The following is a 22259-nucleotide window of genomic DNA, read 5'->3' on the forward strand; positions in this document are numbered from 1 at the left end:
TATGTGAGCATTAATATAAAACTCAGAATAAAAATATTAAACACTTTTTGTTTTATTGCAAAAGAGGAATCAAACTGAAGTTTTTCACCACTTGGACAGTGGGAGAGAGTTTTCTGTTTATTTTTCTGTGTATTATAAGATCTACCATTAGTTCTCTTGGAAAGAGGAATAAAGGGTGAGGAGAGGTAAGAGTACAACACATGTTACAGGTAACCCCCCTAATTTATTTCAGTGGGCACTGGTCAAAAAATTTGGCTCCTTTCCAGTCCTTTGCTAGCATAAAAGTGAAGTTCATAGATGCAAAAGCCAGAAAACAGAGGCCATAGAACTTCCCCAAAATAATTCCTAGAGCAGATCCTTTAGAAAAACATTCAATCTTGTTAATGATGGAGAATCCACCATTACCCTTGTTCCAATGATTACTCTCACCGTAAAAAAATATACATCTTATTTCCAGTCTGAATTTGTCTAGCTTCAACTTCCAGCTATTGGATTATAGTATATCTTTGAGTCCATTATTAAATACTTGTTCCCCATGTAGGTATTAATAGACTGTAATCAAGTCACCCCTTACCTTCTCTTTGTTAAGCTAAATAGACTGAGCTCCTTGAGTCTATCACTATAAGGCATATCTTCTAATTTTTTTTTTACTAATTCTTGTAGCTCTTCTCTGAATCCTCTCCAATTTATCAACATCCTTCTTGAACTGTGGAAACCAGAACTGGATACAGTATTCCAGCAGTGGTCACACCAGTGCCCAATACAGAGGTAAAATAACCTCTTTACTCCTACTGGAAATCCCCTGTTCATGCATCCCAGGATCAAACTAGCTCTTTTGGCCACAGAATCACACTGTCACTGAGCGCTCATGATCAGCTGATTAACCACCCGAACCCCCAAATCAAAGAGCAGTCACTGCTTTCAAGGATAGAGTCCTTCGTCTTGTAAGTATGTCCCACATTCATTTTTCCCAGATGTATACATTTACAGTTAGTATTTGAGGTGGGCCCAAACAAAACACTGGGATCTATAGACATCTGGACTTTGGGAAATCTCAGCTCACTATCTGGACTTTACATTTCTGGCCCATTTTTACTTATTACATCTGTTAAATTTTTGGGATGAAATCTTGGCCCCAAAGGCAATGGCAAAACTCCCATTGACTTCAGTGAGGCCAGGATTCCGTCCTTGGTGCCTGGGTTTGCTAGCTAGAAGTGCATATTTTATGCAATTGCTGGAAAATTCTGCATCTCTCACAACCGTGCAGTTAGTTGGAATTGCATTTTCTCACAAGACTCCTGTGAACACATGTTCAGTCTCTCTGGAACTGTTACCAAAGAATTCTGAACAAACTACCACTCATGTCAGTGATAGTCTCTCCCTTGATTGTAGTTGACAGTTGAATTGGACCCATAGTGAATTCAGCTGGACTTTATCAGCATGAAAGAGTATTGCTTGCTTGTGGGTCTGCTGATTTTTAGAATCATCTTTCCTTCCTACTTGTGATGGCAGCAAAGAGAAAATTTAGAGCAAGAAGTGAAAATGGTTATTTGCAAAATCTTTTTGGCAAATGCATTCTCTTCAACTTTAGGCTTTATTTTTTTTCTGTGTAAACAGTTGTTTCTTGACATCACTATATAAAGACATTGGGAATAATTTTCTTTTTAGGATGATAGTCCATCTCTTTTACCCATCAAGGATCATATCTGGAGTCTGTTAAAATAACTGTAAAAAAAAAAAAAACCACCCAATAAGAGGCTCAACATACAATGCAAATTAGTTGAAGCAATTCTTATTACAATAATACAGTTAGAAGAAACCGTTGTATCCCCGTTTTATCTATTAACTACATTGCAAATTTGCTTAATTTTTCAAAACCCTTATTATCCAAACTTATTATTTCCCCATGCTTACAAAGGTTGAACTGTATGTGCATTCTGGGCCTGATTTACTGTCCAGGCTGCAGGCTTCAACTGGCAGAAAGTCTTCACCTCTGTCAAAGCCCTGACTTAGCAAAGCACCTAAACATATGCACAAATTAAGTACAGAGATAGTACATAACTTTTAACATATGAGTAGTCCCACTGAAGTCACATCAAGTGAAAAAGGGCTTCCTTACTCAATGAATGCCTATTAAAATAGTGTATTAAATGAAGCAGGGAAGAGCTGCATTGAAGCAGCTAATGTAGTACATGCTTGAACACTGCATCTTTAAAAAGTTTAAAATTTTGGTAAACAGTGCTCTCATTTTTATCTTGGAATCCATTCGTCTGAACCCTGCTATCCCTGGATGCTGATGATACCCATGTACACTGTACTTTACTATTCAAAGTTTTTATAACCTGATAGTCACATGTTCCCAACAGACATGGACTAGAATCGCTTGTAAATTTTTATTCCAGCAAAAACACATAATATTGGGCACTATGCCTCCAAAAGAGCTTTGCTATTAATTCTTTCTGAAGCATGGAGCCCTTAATAATAAAACACACGTCTGTATAGCACTTTTCATCCTCCCAAAACACATGACAACCTGTGAACTTCCTTGTGCATGTATTTGTTAGGTGCTGCTGCTGCTAAGCTAACTGAGCTAAACCCTAAAACAGCTGGCATGAACAGCTATTTACATCAAGCAATGACTCTCTCCAAAGTTGGGAAATACGGGATTCTAATTTGAAATAACACCCTCCTAAAATATACAATCAATGACTTGTTTTGTACTGACTGGTTACCTGAGGATTTTTTTTTAAAAAAGAATTGTCCTTTTGGTCCAAATTCCATTTTTCTAATAGCAACCTATTTAAAAGGAAAAATAAGGAATGTAAAATGATCACAGCATTTTTTCCTAAAAGAAGGTATCTAGTTATATAGTTATTACTATGTCTCTCCAATTAGCTCTCGCCATTGCTTAATTTGTAATGAAAGAGGTGCTGGGCTTCAAACAATTTTTTTTTTTACATAACTTTATGCAGCAAGCCCAGAGGTACCAGGGCTATGAATTGCCAACCTAGAGGTGCCAGGGCTCAGCCCTGATAAGCCCTCGCACAATTTAAGCACTGGCCCTGGGTGACATCACTATGACATTGTAGGAACATAAGGATCAATTGTCGTTCAGTTGTACTTGTTGAAATTGATTTGTTGTGGACTTGTTGGGTACAAGAACAGATGATATTTTTCAGAGCACTAGAAGGTTGTTTGTAAAATTATGCAAGTTTGTTAGGTTTAATTTTTTAAATCATTTATGTCTGAGCAATGCCCTTCTCCCTATGTGCCATATCTTTCTGTGATAAGAGCTTCTAATGGTGGCAGGAAATACAGAAGGGGAAGAGGACGGGGAGGAGAGAGAAATTGTCTGGGAGTCACTGGTATAGTGATGATAACTTAAACCATGAGGATAGATTAGGCTGCCTTGAACTAAAGCACCCAGAGAGAAGTGATGAGGGGCCAGCACTGAACCCTGTGGAACCCTGACAGAATGTGGAAGCAAAGAACGTGGAGCAGCCACAGGAGATGCTGAAAGAAATGTTGCAAGTAGAAAGAGATACTATGCAGAAGATGGTAGAGGGTCACAGAAGTCACAAGAGGATGAGACCGAGGGAGCAGGTACTGGTGTTGGCAGAGAAAGAGTAGGACTGATGCTTCAGATTCTGAAATCAGGCTGACGGAGAGTGAAAGGGAGGAGGAAGCTCACATCAGATAGAGTCACTTTTCTCTTTGAAGAAGATAGGAACCAAGCACTACCTTGTTCTGGTAGGGAAGAGGGGAGAGCTGAACAAAAAGATCAACCTCACAGAATTTTTCACTTAGGAAAAGGGAGAGAGAGACACACCCACAAGAGACAGAGATATTAGTCATGTAGCTCAGTGCACGTCTAGAAGATGCTCAGATACTGGTGATTGGTTGTGGTATAAGAACAGAAACTCTAGAGGAGGCAGTCTGCATGGATGTCCCTTCCTCACACGTAAAAATAATGCCATGAGCACAAGAAACAAATATAGGGGAGATAAAATGATTCTTTTGTAAGAAGCAGAAATTGGTAGCCAGATATTCTTTAACCATGTAACTTCCTCCTTGGCTCCCTCTATGAAAGAAAAGCAGTATTTATTGAAAGATCCTGGATAGATACTCACCTAAAAGATTTTGCCTGAATTAAAAAGCTTCTGGCTTTTGCTACTTCTTGAGCAAGTTTCTTTAAATCATCTCCTTCGAAGAAAGGAAAAACTGGATCCTAAAATATAAAATTAAAATGTGGTTGCTATAATCTACAGCAATTACTTACAAATCTTAGGGCAGCAAACAAATGTAAATAATTGAACCCAAACTTCTGAACTTCACACTCACCAGGCCCAGACAAGATCTTCTATTTATGAAGAGATAAAACAGACCGTTTAACTCCAAATTCTACTTGAGATGGATCTGGTCTTTATTTTTATTAAACATTTCTATTGCAATACTGCCTGGAGGCCTCAGTCAGGTTGAAGCCCCAGTATACTAAGCACAGTAAAAACATAGTAAATGACAGTCCCTGTCCCAAATATTTTATAATCTAAAACCAAGACATAATAGATGGATAAAACATAAATAGGTGGTAGTGAGGAGGACAGCCGAACTTTGATACAACTCAGGATCCAGGGTTTTGGTTTGCTCTCATTTCCAAATTCTTCTGCATCTTACACTCCTTCCATGGCTTCATTCACCTCTTCAGTGTGGCTGGGCAATAGGTATAGCCAGACATTAAATTTTGTTGTTTGGATCCTAAACATCTCAGTGCAAGATACCTCAGGAGTCTTATATTTTATTTTTTTAAAAGCGTACTTTAGATATGGAGAAAAATATACATTCCATAAAGAAACACAATCCAAACAACTATTGAACATACATCATCATCATCAAATCCTTCTGTCAACATTCTGTGTGCTGCTAACTGTCCATCCATATCTCCAATGCAGCGATGGTAGCGTCCTCCTGTTTGAGAGGCCAGCTTCTTCAGAAATTCATTAGCTCTTCTGTTGACAATAAAGCAGTAAATTACCAGTAATGATTGCTCCTGAGCATTAATAGAGCCTTTCTGTCAGGGACTCTTGTATTTCTAAGCATGCAGTTTGGGGAGTAAGCTTACAAATATCTAGATCATTTCTAGAGTCTTTTCCAGCTATGGGGGATATATAAATTATATAATAATACTTAGTGATCATAAACTCCAAAGGCTGGTTACTTTTAACCAACAGTTATAGGGACAGCATAGCAATAAGCACTGGAACCCAGACTTCTAGGCAGAAATGTGGATTTACATACTGGAGAAAAAAATCATGGGTACAATAAGTAACTTAAATGACTTACAGTGGCAATAAAGTAATAGAGATCTATCTCTAGGGCCAGATTCTCCACTGTCAATTGTCAAAACTCTATTGAAGTCAATGGAGCTATGACAATTTACACAAATTGAGGAGCTAGCCCCTGAAGTCTACAGCTACACCAAAAAGGAAGACACAGATTCAATTTCAGTGCAAGTTAGGGTCAGAAAAGTGATATTAAATATGACATTTGTGTCCTTTATTAGTAGTATATGTTACACTTTAAGAGACTTGCTCAGTTACAACACAAGGTTTGTTTTTAAACAGCCATAATTGCTGCCTTAACCTATTATCTGAATCTGTAAATCAAAGTATGTGTTAAGTCACCACAACACAGTGTTCCATATATCCAGAGTTTCAGGAAAACAAGGAATGCAAAACATGGCTGTGATGCTGGCAGGCCAGGCACAAGCTAATGCTACGGTATCCATGTCTCAACTGGACACTAACAGATACATAACTGGAATCTATCTGCCTCACTTGTGGGTTAATATTGATAAAATAGGTTATTAGAATTATAAGAGAGTTTAGTATTTGGACTTTATTGAATGCTTGAATTGCTGCATCCATTAATCTTGCTTGTTAATATGTGTTCCATATTGTAATGTAATATATTAGACTCCATTGTGAGCCTCTATGACGGTGAATCATTACGCACTAATTATAGTCTGGTCTACACTAGAAAATTAAGTCGGCTTAACTATGTTGCTCAGGAATGTGAAAAATCCACACATCTAAGTGCATAGTTAAACCGACCTAACCATCAGAGTAGACAGCACTACGTCAATAGAAAAATTCTTCCATTGACCTAGCTACCGCCTCTTGGGAAGGTGTATTACCTACACTGATGAGAGAATCCCTCCCATCAGCATAGGTAGCATCTACAGACTTACTACTGTTCTGCTCTACTCCCATTAGCTGAGTTGGCAGATCAGAGCACACGGCAGGAGGGGGATAAAAATTCAAACAAAAGGAACTAGGTATCTGTATGATGCTTGGACTCTGGGGGTGCAAGGTGTTTCTAGGCATAAGCAAGAGATCCTTAGCTGTTTAGCCTAGGTTAGCCCTAAAGGACAAATAGAGCTTGCTGATTATAGAAGTCTTTATTACTTTTTGAAACCTAAGACTAACTCATTTGTGTGTCTGCTTGCTTGCTTATAAATAGCTCTCCAATTTCCTTTTCCTATCTAATAAATCTTCATATAGTTTACTATAGGATTAGTTACAAGCACTGTGGGTGTCAGACCTAAAGCACAATTGACCCGTGGTGACTATTCCTCTGGGATCAGGAGTAACCTGAATATTACTGTGCTTAGTGTAAAAGGCCAGCTACCACAGAGCTATGCTCACCTATGTGGCAAGACAGACCTGAGTCTGCAAGGAGTGTCTGTCTGTGACTCCATTTAAGACTGTTAAAGTGCCTGAGGAATTTGCAGTTGGCTGATGAAATCTAAGTTTAGAACTCAACCAATTAGGAGTTTGTTCCCTGGTTTTTAACAGTCTACCCTGATGTTGGTACTCATGCTTTTGTGTTACCGTTGGGAGCATTACAATGACAATACGTAAACTAGTATTTTAACGAATTTCATACTCTTCTGTAAAGTAATATATACCTGTCTGAACAGTTAAAAGAAATGGTGTGGATTTTAATAGTTTGTTTCTTTCTAATCTTTTCAACTTCTTTTAGAATGAGACTGCAGCTGGTATCTGGCTTTCCATCGGTCAGAACATACAGTGCCTCTAGATCTTGAAAACAGAAAGCTTTCTGAAAAAGCAGAAAATGAATTTAAACATTGGGGTACCATTTAAACAGCATTTTCACTTTATTGTAATGTTTTCTAAATCCTATTTACTTTGGTAACTACACACAAATCATATCAAGATGCACAGAATAGAAAATGACTATATTGAATATGAAAAGGATCTTAATTACTGTTTAGAAAGGATACATCTTTTTTCTAAATTGAGAGAATGTTCATAAAACAATAAACCCAGGGAAAGATAATCTTCCGAGACTGTCCCAGTGAATTAGACTAGGTAGGCAGACTAGTTGGTCCTGATTTTGAAAGCTGCTGACTTGCACTGGGCAGGTAAGACTTCATTGACTTCAGTTGAACTTGTAGGGACTCAACCTCTGAAAATCAGAGTATTATGACTTGGCAGGTATTTCACTACCTAAAGATTTGTGTACACTAAGAAAACTTGTACTGGGACGATGAGACTGAGATCACATTCCACTAGATCCAGTGCAGCCTTTACCTAAGAATTGCCTCCAACTGGGAGTTTTGTAAGGCTATCTGGAGTTAGATTTACATTTAGCCAGCAATACTCTCTTGACCTGTTTTCTAGAACTGATTCCAAATTAGGGATTGTAGGATCTCTAATTAGCCCTCTACATATTCACCTCTTAAGAGTTAATCTTCCATAGTATTCTGGCAATTCTCACAAGAGAAAGAAGGGATACCTATTAGTTACTGTACTTCAAGTGATTGCCCATATAGATTCACACTTCTCATCTACTTTTTCCACTTCTTTGAAGCCTTTAGGTGAAGATTTGATTATGTGGAAAAAGGAAGCGGAGTGGATACGGCACTTTATATATTGTCAGGTGTGTCAGTCTGGATCCACAAAGGAGCATGCACATGGCCTCAATGACCTAGGGGGCTCCAACTTGTCCCCAAGCACATGTAATATCCCAAACAAGTGGCGTTACAAGGGCTCTCATCTTGAAGATCTAGTTACGGGCATGTTCTCTCTTTTTTCTAAACTTTGGTTGAATGTGCAGAGGGTGAGTGGACAGCTGCATTAATCTAAAAGAATGAAACATTTTAGGTTTTTACTGACTCCAATACTAATGATGGTTCCAAACATCTCTGAATTTTGGGATAAGGACTGGATCCAATTGTGGCTTGATCCCAGATCTGTTCAATATATTACACATTTTTCAAGTGTTTTGTGCTAAATTAGCACTTAACCAAATTATTTTCCAGCGTTAATGTCAGTTATGTAGAGCAATGTTTTTATTATCATAATACACATTATTTTGCCACAGTATGATATACAGTTAACTAACCTGCAAAGCCTTAAGGACACATGTATTGCCATGAGCTTGGAATTTTGACACCCATTGTACAGCATCATGACAGGTTTCATCTGTAGCCTCTACAAGAAACTCCTGCCAAGTGTCTATATCTTCTGCAAATTTCAGCAGGTTAAACCTGGCAAGAAAGATGTAATTCTGTTATTGACAATGCCAATATCAGCATCCTAATACACAATTATATTTTAGTGTCAAATGTCAGCACCTATGTGTTCTATTTTCTATATTTAGGTTAAGTCTGGGAGGAATAATACTCTTGTGGGCAAGGTACAGGATTAGGACTGAGGAGACCTGAGTTCAGTTCCTATATCTGCCATGGACTCACTATGTGACCATGGGTAAATTACTTAATCTCTTTATCCCTTAGTTCTCCTCACCTACAAAAAGTATCTATGCAAACTATATGTTACAGTATTTCCTTTCTCAGAATCTATTTAGATTGTCAGCATATTAGTGCAGGTATCATCTCTTACAGTGTGTTTGCAAAGTACCTTGCGCAGTGGGGCCCTGAACTCACTTGGGGCCCACTAGCTGCTACTGTAATATAAATAAATAATAATAAATGGGAAGTTCATTCCACCTGAGTGGTTCTTATACTTTACTGTTACTTTCAGTCCCCAATGGCTGCCATCTTGCTGGCCTACAGCTTTTCACTGTTTCCCGGCTGATGATAGCTAGCATCTGGACTGCACTTTATTGAGTTGGACTTCCCATGCGCATGCTTTCCACTGAGTTTCCTGGCGGGTACTCCCTTCTCTCTCTCTCTTCTGAGTCCTGAGTTGTGTTTTTTCCTTCTATCAGAGAACAGCTCACAATACTTATTCAAATGGTGCCATCTGAAAGATTGCAAACTAACTGGACTGTCCAAGTCTATTCTGAGGCACAGGCTCCCTCTCATGCTAGCACTATTTTAAAAAGCAATGCCCATATATGTTCTGTATACTGAGACCTGTTCAGCCTCTATTAACTGAATGGGTAATTTTTTAAAAAAGTTTGGCTAATCAAGGTTTTTGATCAAATTACACTGGTCTACAATTTTTGAGAAGTCGTCTGCTTCAGAGATAAAATGTGCTATTTATTATGTATTTTGATGTGCTGAATTCAAATATGACAATTAAAACAACTGATTGGCCACTGTTTCTAAGATATTTAAGTTTTTACATTTTATGTCTATGTATATTGTGTAGATAGTAGAGTTTTAATAATAAATTGTAAACCTAGGTCTTTTCATGTGTTTATGGTTCCTTTATATGATAATATTTCACCTTTCCTGTTTATGTAAACACTTTAAAAGTCAGCAAAAGGGTTATATAAATAAAATTTATTATGAAACAAAAGGCAAAAAACTATTATGTAAATAGTTTAGTCCTATTCAGTGTCTACTCGGTGCTTCTTGGCTTGTCTCTTGTATTCATTAAATGGAGCATCTCTTGTCACTGTCCAGCAACAGTCTGCAAGCATTGATGGGCTCCATTTGTCCTGATAGCGTTTCTCCATTGTTGCAATGTCCTGGTGAAATCGCTCGCCGTGCTCGTCGCTCACTGCTCCGCAGTTCGGTGGAAAAAAATCTAGATGAGAGTGCAAAAAATGTATCTTTAGTGACATGTTGCAACCAAGGCTTTTGTATGCCTTGAGGAGGTTTTCCACCAACAACTTGTAGTTGTCCGCCTTGTGGTTTCCGAGAAAATTTATTGCCACTAACTGGAAGGCTTTCCATGCTGTCTTTTCCTTGCCACGCAGTGCATGGTCAAATGCATCATCTCGAAGAAGTTCACGAATCTGAGGCCCAACAAAGACACCTTCCTTTATCTTAGCTTCACTTAACCTTTGAAATTTTCCACGGAGGTACTTGAAAGCTGCTTGTGTTTTGTCAATGGCCTTGACAAAGTTCTTCATCAGACCCAGCTTGATTTGTAAGGGTGGTAACAAAATCTTCCTTGATTCAACGAGTGGTGGATGCTGAACACTTTTCCTCCCAGGCTCCAATAACTGTCGGAGTGGCCAATCTTTCTTGATGTAGTGTGAATCTCTTGCACGACTATCCTATTCACAGAGAAAACAGCAGGACTTTGTGTATCCAGTCTGCAGACCAAGCAAGAGAGCAACAACCTTCAAATCGCCACAAAGCTGCCACTGATGTTGGTCATAGTTTATGCACCTCAAAAGTTGTTTCATGTTGTCATAGGTTTCCTTCATATGGACTGCATGACCAACTGGAATTGATGGCAAAACATTGCCATTATGCAGTAAACCAGCTTTAAGACTCGTCTTCGTTGAATCAATGAACAGTCTCCACTCATCTGGATCGTGAACGATGTTGAGGGCTGCCATCACACCATCGATGTTGTTGCAGGCTACAAGATCACCTTCCATGAAGAAGAATGGGACAAGATCCTTTTGACAGTCACGGAACATGGAAACCCTAACATCACCTGCCAGGAGATTCCACTACTGTAGTCTGGAGCCCAACAGCTCTGCCTTACTCTTGGGTAGTTCCAAATCCCTGACAAGGTCATTTAGTTCACCTTGTGTTCTAAGATGTGGTTCAGAGGAGGAGGACGGGAGAAAATGTGGGTCCTGTGACACTGATGGTTCAGGACCAGAAGTTTCATCCTCTTCCTCTTCCTCGTCTGACTCAAGTGAGAATGATTCTGGTGCATCAGGAACCGGCAGTCCTTCTCCGTGGGGTACTGGGCGTATAGCTGATGGAATGTTTGGATAATGCACAGTCCACTTTTTCTTCTTTGACACACCTTTCCCAACTGGAGGCACCATGCAGAAGTAACAATTGCTGGTATGATTTGTTGGCTCTCTCCAAATCATTGGCACTGCAAAAGGCATAGGATTTCCTTTTCCTGTCCAACCACTGGCAAAGATTTGTTGCACAAGTGTTGCAGCATATGTGTGGGGCCCACCTCTTGTCCTGATCTCCAATTTTGCAGCCAAAATAAAGGTGATAGGCTTTCTTAACCATAGTGGTTATACTGCGCTTTTGTGATGCAAAAGTCACTTCACCACAAATATAGCAGAAGTTATCTGCACTGTTCACACAAGTACGAGGCATCTCTGCTCACTTTGGCTAAACAGAAATGTGTCCCTTTGCAAAATCAAACACTGACAAATAAGGGAGCACGACACTGTATGATTTCTAGAGCTGATATAGGGCAATTTGTTCAGCAGAGTAATGTAAGCTTCATTACGATTGCATCATCCATGACCAGCTTCAGATTGCATCATTCATTGTTTTGCCTAAAAAGCAAGCACTGTCCAAACCCAGTCATAGATTTATTCATAGATCCAGTCAAATATGTATTTTAGTCATTTCTGGTTTAAATTGAGATCCCTTCCCTTTATAACTCACTTATCCTCCGCCATTCCCAAGTCAAGGGTCGTATATACTGACCCAATAGCATATCTTGAAAACTAGAGCCAATCAACAATTTTAAGCATAATTTTTGTTCTCAGTGACCCAGAATTAGTAAAGTTTGACTACATTTATTTCAGAAGCATTTTGGCTGTAGAGCAGTGTTATCTTTGTAAACAACAGATGCTGGGGGACAAAACTATTTTGGATAAGAGGTCATTTCAGATAAATGAGATTCAAATAATCAAGGATGTATTGCTTTACATCCTTTGAAAAGATGTAAGATTTAATTGATACTTACTGGTTTAAAAAATAAACATGTATTCTGTACTAGTTCCTAATAACTGCTCCTATTGTGTTTCAATACCATTTAATTAGCTATTTAGTACTGTACAGCTTTCAGTCATCAGCTTTTCACACATACCTAGCATTATTCTTTCTTAGCTGCTCCCAGATGAGGGAGGTAAGCTCTTTTGTGACCTGTTGCAAATAAGGGTCCATGGAACCAGATGTATCAATCAAGATGCATACTTTTGTCTCCAAAATGGTGCCAAATAATCGCCGGCTTCCTAGTCCAGAACATGAGATTTAGAGCATAATATCAGTTCATAGACTCATTTTATAAATATACCATTTCAACTGAGATTATCAGTTCAATTTTCCATTGTTTGCAGCATTGTTGTAGTTGTGTTGGGCCCAGGATATTAGAAAGAGAAGGTGGATAAGGTACATCTTTTATTGGACCAACTTCTGTTGGTAAAAGACAAACTTTTGAGCTACACAGAGTTCTTATTCAGGTCTGGGAAAGGCATTTATGGTATATCTACACTGCAATTAAAAATCTGCAGCTGACCCATGCCAGCTGACTCTGGCTTGGGGGGCTCAGGTTTAGGGGCTGTTTAATTGCAGTGTAGACAGTCAGGCTGAAGCCTGGGCTCTGGAACACTGCAAGATTGGAGGATCCCAGAGCTTGGGCTGCAGCCTGAGACAGAACATTATACCTCAGTTAAACAGCCCTTAGCCTGAGCCCGCATGCCCAAGTCAGCTGGCACGGGCCAGCCGCAGGTTTCTAATTGCAGTGTAGACATCTCTCAGAGTGTCACAGCTACATACAAGGTGGAACAGATTGTTTAGCATACATACTTAACACAGCTTCTAAGGGACTATTCAAGGTGAAGTGGCCCATTGACACCTCTTCTGTCATTGGACAAAAAAAGGGGGGTTAGTGGGTTACAGATTGTTGTAATAAGCCCATACATCCAGTGTCTTTAAGACCAGGTTTTTTAGTGTCTAGCAAAGTTGTGAATGTAAGCACCCAGGCTTGTCTTTTGAAAATGCTGTACAGGTCAAAGGCCAGGTCTACATTACATACCTATATCAGTATAACTTTGTCCACATGCAAAAGCAATGTAGTTATACTAGAGCTGTCAATTAATCGCAGTTAACTCGAAAAAATTAATCACGATTAATTGCACTGTTAAACAATAGAATACCAATTGAAATTTATTAAATATTTTGGATATTTTTCTACATTTTCAAATATATTGATTTCTATTACAACATAGAATACAAAGTGTACAGTGCTCACTTTATATTATTTTTTATTACAAATATTTTCACTGTAAAAATGATAATCAAAAGAAATAGTATTTTTCAATTCACCTCATACAAGTACTGTAGTGCGATCTCTTTATTGGGAAAGTGCAACTTACAAATGTAGATTTTTTTGATTGTTACATAACTGCACTCAAAAACAAAACAGTGTAAAACTTTAGAACCTACAAGTCCACTCAGTCCTACTTGTTCTGCCAATCACTAAGACAAACAAGTTTGTTTACATTTATTGGAGATACTGGTGCCTCCTTCTTATTTACAATGTCACCTGAAAGTGAGAACAGGCGTTTGCATGGCAGTTTTGTAGCAGGCATTGCAAGGTCTTTACGTGCCAGATATGCTAAACATTCGTATGCCCCTTCATGCTTCGGCCACCATTCCAGAGGACATGCTTCCATGCTGATGACGCTTGTTAAAAAAATAATGTGTTAATTACATTTGTGACTGAACTCTTTGGGGGAGAAATGCATGTCTCCTTTTCTGTTTTACCCACGTTCTGCCACATATTTCATGTTATAGCAGTCTTGGATGATGACCCAGCACGTTTCTTTTAAGAACACTTTCACAGCAGATTTGACAAAACGCAAAGAAAATACCAATGTGAGATTTCTAAAAATAGCTACAGCACTTGACCCCAGGTTTAAGTATCTGAAGTGCCATCCGAAATTTGAGAGGGACGAGGTACAGAGCATGCTTTCAGAAGTCTTAAAAGAGCAACACTCTGATGCGGAAGAAACTACAGAACCCGAACCACCAAAAAAGAAAATCAAACTTGTGCTGGTGGCATCTGACTCAGATGATGAAAATGAACATGTCGGTCCGCACTGCTTTGGATGATAATCGAGCAGAACCTGTCATCAGCATGGACGCATGTCCTCTGGAATGGTGGTTGAAGCATGAAGGGACATATGAATCTTTAGCACATCTGGCACGTAAATATCTTGTGACGCCGGCTACAACAGCGTGATGCAAGCGCCTGTTCTGACATTCAGGTGACATTGAAAACAAGAAGCGGGGAGCATTATCTGCTGCAAATGTAAACAAACTTGTTTGTTGGAGTGATTGGCTGAAGTAGGACTGAGTGGACTTGCAGGCTCTAAAGTTTTACATTGTTCTATTTTTGAATGCAGTTATTTTTGGTACATAATTCTACATTTGTAAGTTCAACTTTCATTATAAAGAGACTGCACTACAGTACTTGTATTAGGTGAACTGAAAAACACTATTTCTTTGTTGTTTTCAGTGAAAATATTTGTAATAAAAATATATAGTGAGCACTGTACACTTTGTATTCTGTGTTGTAATTGAAATCAATATATTTGAAAATGTAGAAAACATCCCAAAATATTTAAATAAATGGTATTCTATTATTGTTTAACAGCACGAATAATCGCAATTAATTTTTTTAATCACTTGATAGCCCTAAATTATACTGACCTAACCCCCCATGAGACAGCACTATGTCAGTGGGAGAGCTACTGCCTCTCGGGGAAGTAGATTAACTACGTGATAGGAGAAGCTCTCCTGTAGGTGGAGGAACGTCTTCACTAAAGTGCTACAGGGGTGTAGCTGTGCTGCGATATAGCTGTACATGAAGCCCAAGACTTAATCAGTTTGGATACCGAACCATTCTTTCACCCTTAGAATGGGCCCTCCATGTCAAGATTGAGGCACATTAGCAGTGGTGGATGTGGGGAAGCTTGCATTGCTGTGGCCATGTTCTGCTTCCAGGAATATTAACCTGGTACTTTTCACAAACACTAAAAAATGTATGAGCAGGGCACCATGTACTCCATAGCAAGCAGGGTCTAAATTCAGCTGCAAGATCCTTGGATTCTGCTGCGCTCTGAGGTGGCCGATTGGAAATTCCACTGCAACTTCTTTTAATTTTTTTGAGTTTTTAAAAATAAACGCCAATACCACAAGCAGTACAGCAGTCCTTGTGTGATTTTTTGACAGTAAATTTAATGTATTTAACACTATCCCCATATCTTCAATTTTCAACACTGACTTTTTTCGGGGTGTGCAGCTGATAACTGCATTCTAGAAGTCAGGTGGAAAAGCAGAAGCTTTTGGCAGCTATGTAAGGGCAATAAAGACATCTGGCACTGAGGAGGCATGACAAACCATTTGGATTTGTGGGATAAGCACATTAAATAGATGTTTTTATTAAAATGATCTGCAGTGAAATATTTAGTGTTAATATTTAACCGATTATAGCGGAGTACCAATTATGCTGCAATTAAGGTTTAGAAAAGCTTTCTGTTTAAAGATGGACTCTTCTAAATTCCACACAGTTACTTGGATTGCCTTGAAATCTTTGGGTTTAAGGGTTAATACCCTATTGAGATTAACAGGGGCAGTTCCCACCACTCAAAGCTAGTGTTTCAAGCTCTCCGCAGACTCTGGAAGAGAATATTGCATGCCAAGTTTGCACTTAAGGTACGTCTACACTGTAAATAAAAACTTGCAGCTGGCCCATGGCAGCTGACTCAAGCTCCTGGGGCTCAGGCTGTGGGGCTGTTTCACTGCAGTGTAGACTTCTGGGTTTGAGCTGGAGGACCTTGCAAGGTGGGAGGGTCCCAAAGCTCAGGTTCCATCCTGAGCCCAGAAAGCCTACACTGCAATGGAACAGCCCTACAGCCTGAGCCCCGCGAGCCCAAGGCAGAGGGCATGGGCCAACTGTGTGTTTTTCATTGCAGTGTACATACCTTAGTTCATCTTTCAAGGTTTTCTTTACAACCATGAGGACTTTACCATAAACATTAATTTAAAAAAATCGAAGTTTAGATTCTGGAGCACAATTCTGCAGCAAGGAGAGGACAAGGGAGTGGTTCCTTCAGCAAATTGTACAGTGGTTCCTTCAGCAAATAATCATGGAATAATAGATACACTAGCTCCTTATTCAGACCTAATGTTTACTATTCTGTCCACATTTTATGCCAGTAGAAGGAGTAGGCAAGAGGAAATATTTTAATCATGCTTGGATTACACTTGCACAATCATGGATTATAACCTCATCCCTATTCCAAATGTAAAACCTACCTGAGAGAAGCCACTGTATTCTTCGAATATAGCAACGTAACACCCTCTCCATTTGTTCAACATAGTCTTCTAGTTCCTTAGGCTGAAATTGTAGGTGTTTCACAATACCCTAGAACAATTTACACATTGGTAGAAGAATGTCTTATTTCAGCAGACATGTACTATGCTGCCATGTCAGTCTATATGGCTGCTCAAGGACATGAATGTTACCATCTAGAACACCCATGATATAGTGGCTGAGGGCAGTGATATAGGAGAGCTCCCATATTACACCTTTGGCGTAGGTTGTAGGTTTAACCACATTAGAAAAACCTGGTTCTAGTCAAACGAGGGTGCATATGATAGAATTTGACTGGATACATTTATTTCTTGTATTTTTATGGTGTCACTTTAGTTAGGTGACAGACCATTGATCAATACCTTAGGGTAAACTGCTGTTTCCCTCAGATTGTTGAATTATCTGTACTTTAACTAATTACATGGAAATGTTTATAGCCTGAACCAAATCCATCAGCTTCTACTCACACACAACTCTTACTGATTTCAGTGGGAAATTTATTCAAGTCAGAACGGATAGATTTAGCCCTTTATGTCTTTTTCCTTTCAAATTGCTGGGGCACAAGAGATCTTAATCTAGAACTAGTCTAGGGATATTAAGTGCATACATACATTCATACAGGTGTACTGTATATTACCCACAATAATTTTAAAATAATATACAGTTTCTTGTTAACAGATAGACCCTGTTGTTTTTGTATACTGCGGGAAAGATAAACTTACACTATGGGTTAGATTATTAACACTGGTTTGGCACAATTAGAGACTAACTGGAACTGTGTTAAATGAATACAAAACCATATTATGATACGCACCTCAAATACAAGGGTTCATGATATCTGCATCAACTTACATTGATTTCCACACTGGGGAAGATGGTACAGTATTTTGCTGACACTTTCTTGTGCAAAGACTCCACCATTTTCTTCTGGTGAACACAGTTGGGACCAAACATAATTCTGGGTAACTCTAACTTCAACTTTTTTATACTGTACTTGTTCAACCACTTTTAAGAGAAAAAATAGAGCACTCTGTTAACTTAACTAGATCTATGACAGCAAATATTAAAACCACATGCAAAACTATATTTGTCTAAGTCACAAATACTCATTTTCAATGTTCATTTCTCTTAAGTGGTCTAATAAAGATGGTGGTAACATTAATAAATAACTGAATACCTCTTTGCTTGAACATATTTCCTCTTCCTTTGGCAGTGTAGCAACAGGAACAGACCTCCTCATACTTTTTTTCTTTGGATACTTTCTGTAAACTGCACCTAGCAAGAGCAGGAAAAAAAGTGAAATTAGACACTCTGGGTGAAATCATGGCCATGCTTAAGTCAATGGGATCTTTTCTGTAGTTGGCATAATATATGTGCCTAAGATTCTCTAAAACATTTTGTATATAAAAAATGTCACTTCCCTTTTAAACTTGTATTTGCTGTGGAGCACTGTGATCCTAACTTTTCCACCTGGGCTCATACAACAACGATAATACTACTGACTTATAATATCTTTGAGCAGATGATTTCAAAGAACTTTACAAAGGTGGGTAAATGTCATTCCATTCAGTGTACATATACTGAAATGACGTAGAGAGAAGTGATTTGGCCAAGATCATGCAGGAAATCAATGAAAGCATAAAATAAATCACTGGTTGTACTGTTCACCATTTGACAAACCATTTTCCATACATTTCTTCTATGCGTAAAAATCAGAGTAAAAAGCTTGCTAGTGTTCAGTGAATTAATATCTAAATAGTTTTGTAAGTAAAAAGACAAATATTTAGCTGTCAGATGCTGAGAGCACTTACCCACATTTTTTCCTTTGTCAATATAAAATACTGAGAGGGAGATCTGTGACTGTTTTCTTGATTTATGTTTCTTCTTAACAGAAGTCTGAGTCCATTCTTTTATCGGCTGAGCTACAATATAATAGTAAATATTGTATTGTTTCAGATAGGACAATCATGCCTGCTTTTGCAATGTTACTCCATTGTATTATTCATGTCATCATTTTATATGGTCACAGATCGAAATACCTAAAAGATTTTACATGTAGATAAAAATGGTCAAATGTTATTAATTCACTTAGGTTCTCCATATACAAGTGGGAATCAACAAGCTTAGACACTTACAAAGAGGTAAAATGAACAGATTTATGAATCTGAGGTTGAGAGATTAACACCATAATCACTGGGGAAGGCAAGTAACAATACATATTACTCCTCACTGGCTCAAACTTCAAGAGATGATGGAACATGAATTTAGAACCAAATCAATTCTGATTTTCTAAACTGAAATGGCTTTACTTTGAAAACAATTGTCCTGTTTCCTAATTGTCATAGCTGTCTGGTTAAGAAGTGTATAATCAGGTTCTAGAAAGTGTTTGCGAAGATAAACACACTTGTTCTAATCTAACTATTCCAGTGGCTTTCGATATAAAATAATGAACTTTATCTATACATACGTGGTGGGATTTCTGCTTTGGCACTAGTTGGACGCCATGTCAGAGCTTTTAAGACAGCATTCTTTTCCCCCTCATGATTGTCTTTGATATTCTAAAAGCACAGATAATGAGTGAATCTTCTAAACATTTCCTTTTGACTGCATCTTGTTACAGAATTCTCACACTCAATACACTAGGGCCTATTTTCTATCTCCCTTTTACTCTGGTACCAATGACAAACTTGCAGATGAGTTTTAGCACAGGCTAACTTCCAGGAGCATCCCTCCCCAATTAATTCACTATGTTGTATTTTCTCATTGAAATCCTGTTGGCTTCAACAGCAGGGTCAGACCTTTGCTTTACCACTGAATGTACAGTGGACGTTCTGGAGCAAACAGCATAACAAACCTGATCACCTCTAGCTGACAAACCCTAACTACGGATAAAGGGAACATTAAAGGATCACTAGACTTCTACCGAGAATTCTGTGAAGATTTTCACATCTCTAAGTATACAACAATGCTTCATATCATGTCTTGTATTATACATTTGTCATGTGTTTTTTATGGGATATTTGGTAAATACTGTCTTGGATAATTTATCATGGAACAATTGTTGAGATTATCCACTGAGACTATTCCAGCAAAAGGTCAGGAGGCAAAAAGTCCTGAATTCTAATCATGGTTCTGATACTGACTCACTGTGTGGCCTTGGGAAAGCCACTTCTCTGCTTCAGTCTCACTTATAAAATGGAGATAATATATTGCAGCATCTCTCATAAGTTGCCACTCAAGGGACTGGCAAAACTGGCTATTCAGAAATGTTTTTTTTTTTTTGAACAGAGGCAATGCAAAACTGTACTTGCTATGTTTGTATATACTTTGGTGCAGTTTCCTAGGCCAGGAGATTGCATTACAAGCCTGGTCTCTTGTACCACCTAGCAGGTATCACTATGCCTACCTCACATGGTTGTTAAGAGGATTACTTCCTGATTATGTTGAGTGCTACATAAACATTAAGTGCTATATAATTGCTGAGTTTTATTATGGTATTTTACCAAAAAGATATTCCGTAAAATTTCCATCTTAAGCACTTTTCTCTTCCAAAGGGCAGCATTTGACCTCTTGTGTATTGTCACTCACTAAAACAGATTACCGTATATACTCGATCATAAGATGGTTTGTTTATAAGCCAACACCCCACCACCCAAGATGGATAAGTAAAAATGGAAAATTTTTATGACCCGTTCATAAGCCGACCCTATAATTCAGGGGTCAGCAAACATTGGCTCCCGGGCCATCAGAATAAGCCGCTGGCAGGCCGAGATGGTTTGTTTACCTCGAGCGTCTGCAGGCACGGTGGTAAACCTAAGTAAACAAAATGTCCCGGCACGCCAGCGGCTTACCCTGATGGACCGGGACAGCAACTGCTGGGGAAATTTTTTTGGGGGAGAAGCTGGGGGTCAGAGGAGTAACCCCTGTGACCACCTCCCACATGACCCCACCCCTAGTCCGGGACCCTCACACTCTCTCCATCCCATCTCTTCCCACCTTATTTGGGGAGGATGTGTCTGGCCTGGCTGGAGCTGCTCCGGCAGGCTGGGCAGTGCGGCCGCAACCTGCTACGGTGGGCCAGACCGGGCGGTGCGACCACAGCAAGTTCCAGCGGGTTGGACTGGGCGGCATGGCCACAGCTTGCTCTGGGGGGTGGGGCTGAGCGGCAAGGCTGCAGCCTGCCAACCCTGGAGCTGCAGCTGCTTCAGAGGCTGTGGGGAGAGCAGTGTGGCCAGAAGTGGAGAGACTCTGGCCCCGCCTCTTCCCTTCTGGCTCTGCTGCCTCTCCTTGCTCTTTCTGTTAGGGGGAGGGGCTGTGTCCCACTTCTCCCTCTCTATACCCGTTCATAAGCTGACCCCCTTCTCTGGTGCTTCCCTTTTTTACTAAAAATATTTGGCTTATGAATGAGTATATACAGTATATCTTTAAAATATGGGTAATAAATGAAATCAAACCATTCTAGCCAGAGTGAGAGCTGTAGGTTTAGGAGGCAGCAATTTCTGTGCTCTAGTTCTCTCCTTTTTTAAGAGCATCTTTAAATCTTCTTCTGGGATAAACTGATTAACCAACTGAGTTCCTGAACGTTGCTTTAAGGATTCCACCAGCAAGGCACACTGAAATGAAAATTCAGATTGGTGCTCAGCTTAACAGTTCCTTTGCAGGCAATTTAAGTATACATTTTAAACAGTCACCTTACTATTCCTTATTTGTAATACAGCAACACCTACCTGTCCCAGTCAGGATTGGAGCCCCACTGTGCTATGCACTGCACAAAACACACAAAGAAAATTCCTGTCCTGAAGAGTACACAATCTGATTTAAAATGAGGCACGGACAAGTTGGTATAACAAACAGGATTGAGTGGAAGAGAGAGGACAAAGCCAACAACGAAATATTTTACAGAGATTAGCTATGTGAACACTAGGTGGTTAATTTAAAATGATACAAGCAATAAATAAGACATATATCATAAGACTCTCCTGAATATCTACCTAGTTTTTGTCAATGCAATCTCCTTCCCTCTGCATTTGCCTGAGCAACAAAGATATCAGAATACAATATACTTTCCTCAGGGTCTTCCATATATTAGAAACTCAGCTTTTAAACTGTAACTTTATTACATCTGTGACAGCTTGGGATGACTGCATCTGCAACCCCCTCCATGGTATAGCCTACTCTAGGCTTCTTGGCTCCTCAGCCATCATATCTCTTGGGGGGGGGGAGACCCAGGTCTTTGTCCCTCCTAACTGTTTTTTTTCCAGCCTGCACAGTTCCTTGCCAACAGTGTGAGTTCCTTGGCAAGCCTGACTGCCTAAACAGGCGTGCATCTACGTTTTGTTTTCTCCTCAGAGGGTGTGAACATTTATAAGTTGCCACACAGACCTTTCTAAGCAAGCACTTTTATTCTTAAGGAGAGAGCATTACAGAAAAAAACATAGTAAAAACAATCAAATAACCTACATACAGACGTTACATGTTTCCTTAGAAGATGAGGTAGATTTTCAACAAGGGAGGCAGATGATGAGGGGTAGATTTTTGAACATTTACCTCAAGGTGTCTAATTTTAGCATTAGTCAGAAGAACCATTTCCAAAAGAAACCGGCACATCAAATGCATGACATTACGTTGAATGTAATTTGAGAACAAATCAAATGTCCATTTTTGTTGTATATAAATGATTCCATATTATATTACCTTAGTTTACAAGTAAAACTGATGGCTATG

General features: G+C 39.1%; 1 protein-coding gene across 8 annotated transcripts in view; it reads right to left on the reverse strand.

Annotated features, from left to right (window-relative positions):
• Nucleotides 1-741: 741 nt before the first annotated feature.
• Nucleotides 742-22259, reverse strand: part of VWA3A (von Willebrand factor A domain containing 3A) — a 59208-nt gene continuing 37690 nt past the window's right edge. For 2 of the 8 annotated variants that reach the window (XM_034784107.1, XM_034784108.1), the window contains 13 exons: nt 20990-21148; nt 19003-19093; nt 18347-18457; nt 17713-17810; nt 17388-17540; nt 16478-16586; nt 12243-12387; nt 8428-8572; nt 6968-7119; nt 4880-5006; nt 4131-4228; nt 2733-2796; nt 742-1725 (listed from right to left, as the gene is read on the reverse strand). In XM_034784107.1, the coding sequence (XP_034639998.1) occupies nt 1717-1725; nt 2733-2796; nt 4131-4228; nt 4880-5006; nt 6968-7119; nt 8428-8572; nt 12243-12387; nt 16478-16586; nt 17388-17540; nt 17713-17810; nt 18347-18457; nt 19003-19093; nt 20990-21148 (1461 nt within the window). In that variant the 3' untranslated portion in view covers nt 742-1716. Of the gene's footprint in view, nt 1726-2732; nt 2797-4126; nt 4229-4875; nt 5007-6967; nt 7120-8427; nt 8573-12242; nt 12388-16477; nt 16587-17387; nt 17541-17712; nt 17811-18346; nt 18458-19002; nt 19094-20989; nt 21149-22259 lie in introns of those variants that run through there. The other 6 variants (XM_034784109.1, XM_034784110.1, XM_034784111.1 and 3 more) reach the window with 6 other exon arrangements.

The sequence above is a fragment of the Trachemys scripta genome, chromosome 10 (assembly GCF_013100865.1).
Source record: "Trachemys scripta elegans isolate TJP31775 chromosome 10, CAS_Tse_1.0, whole genome shotgun sequence".
In the NCBI taxonomy this organism is placed as follows: domain Eukaryota; kingdom Metazoa; phylum Chordata; order Testudines; family Emydidae; genus Trachemys; species Trachemys scripta.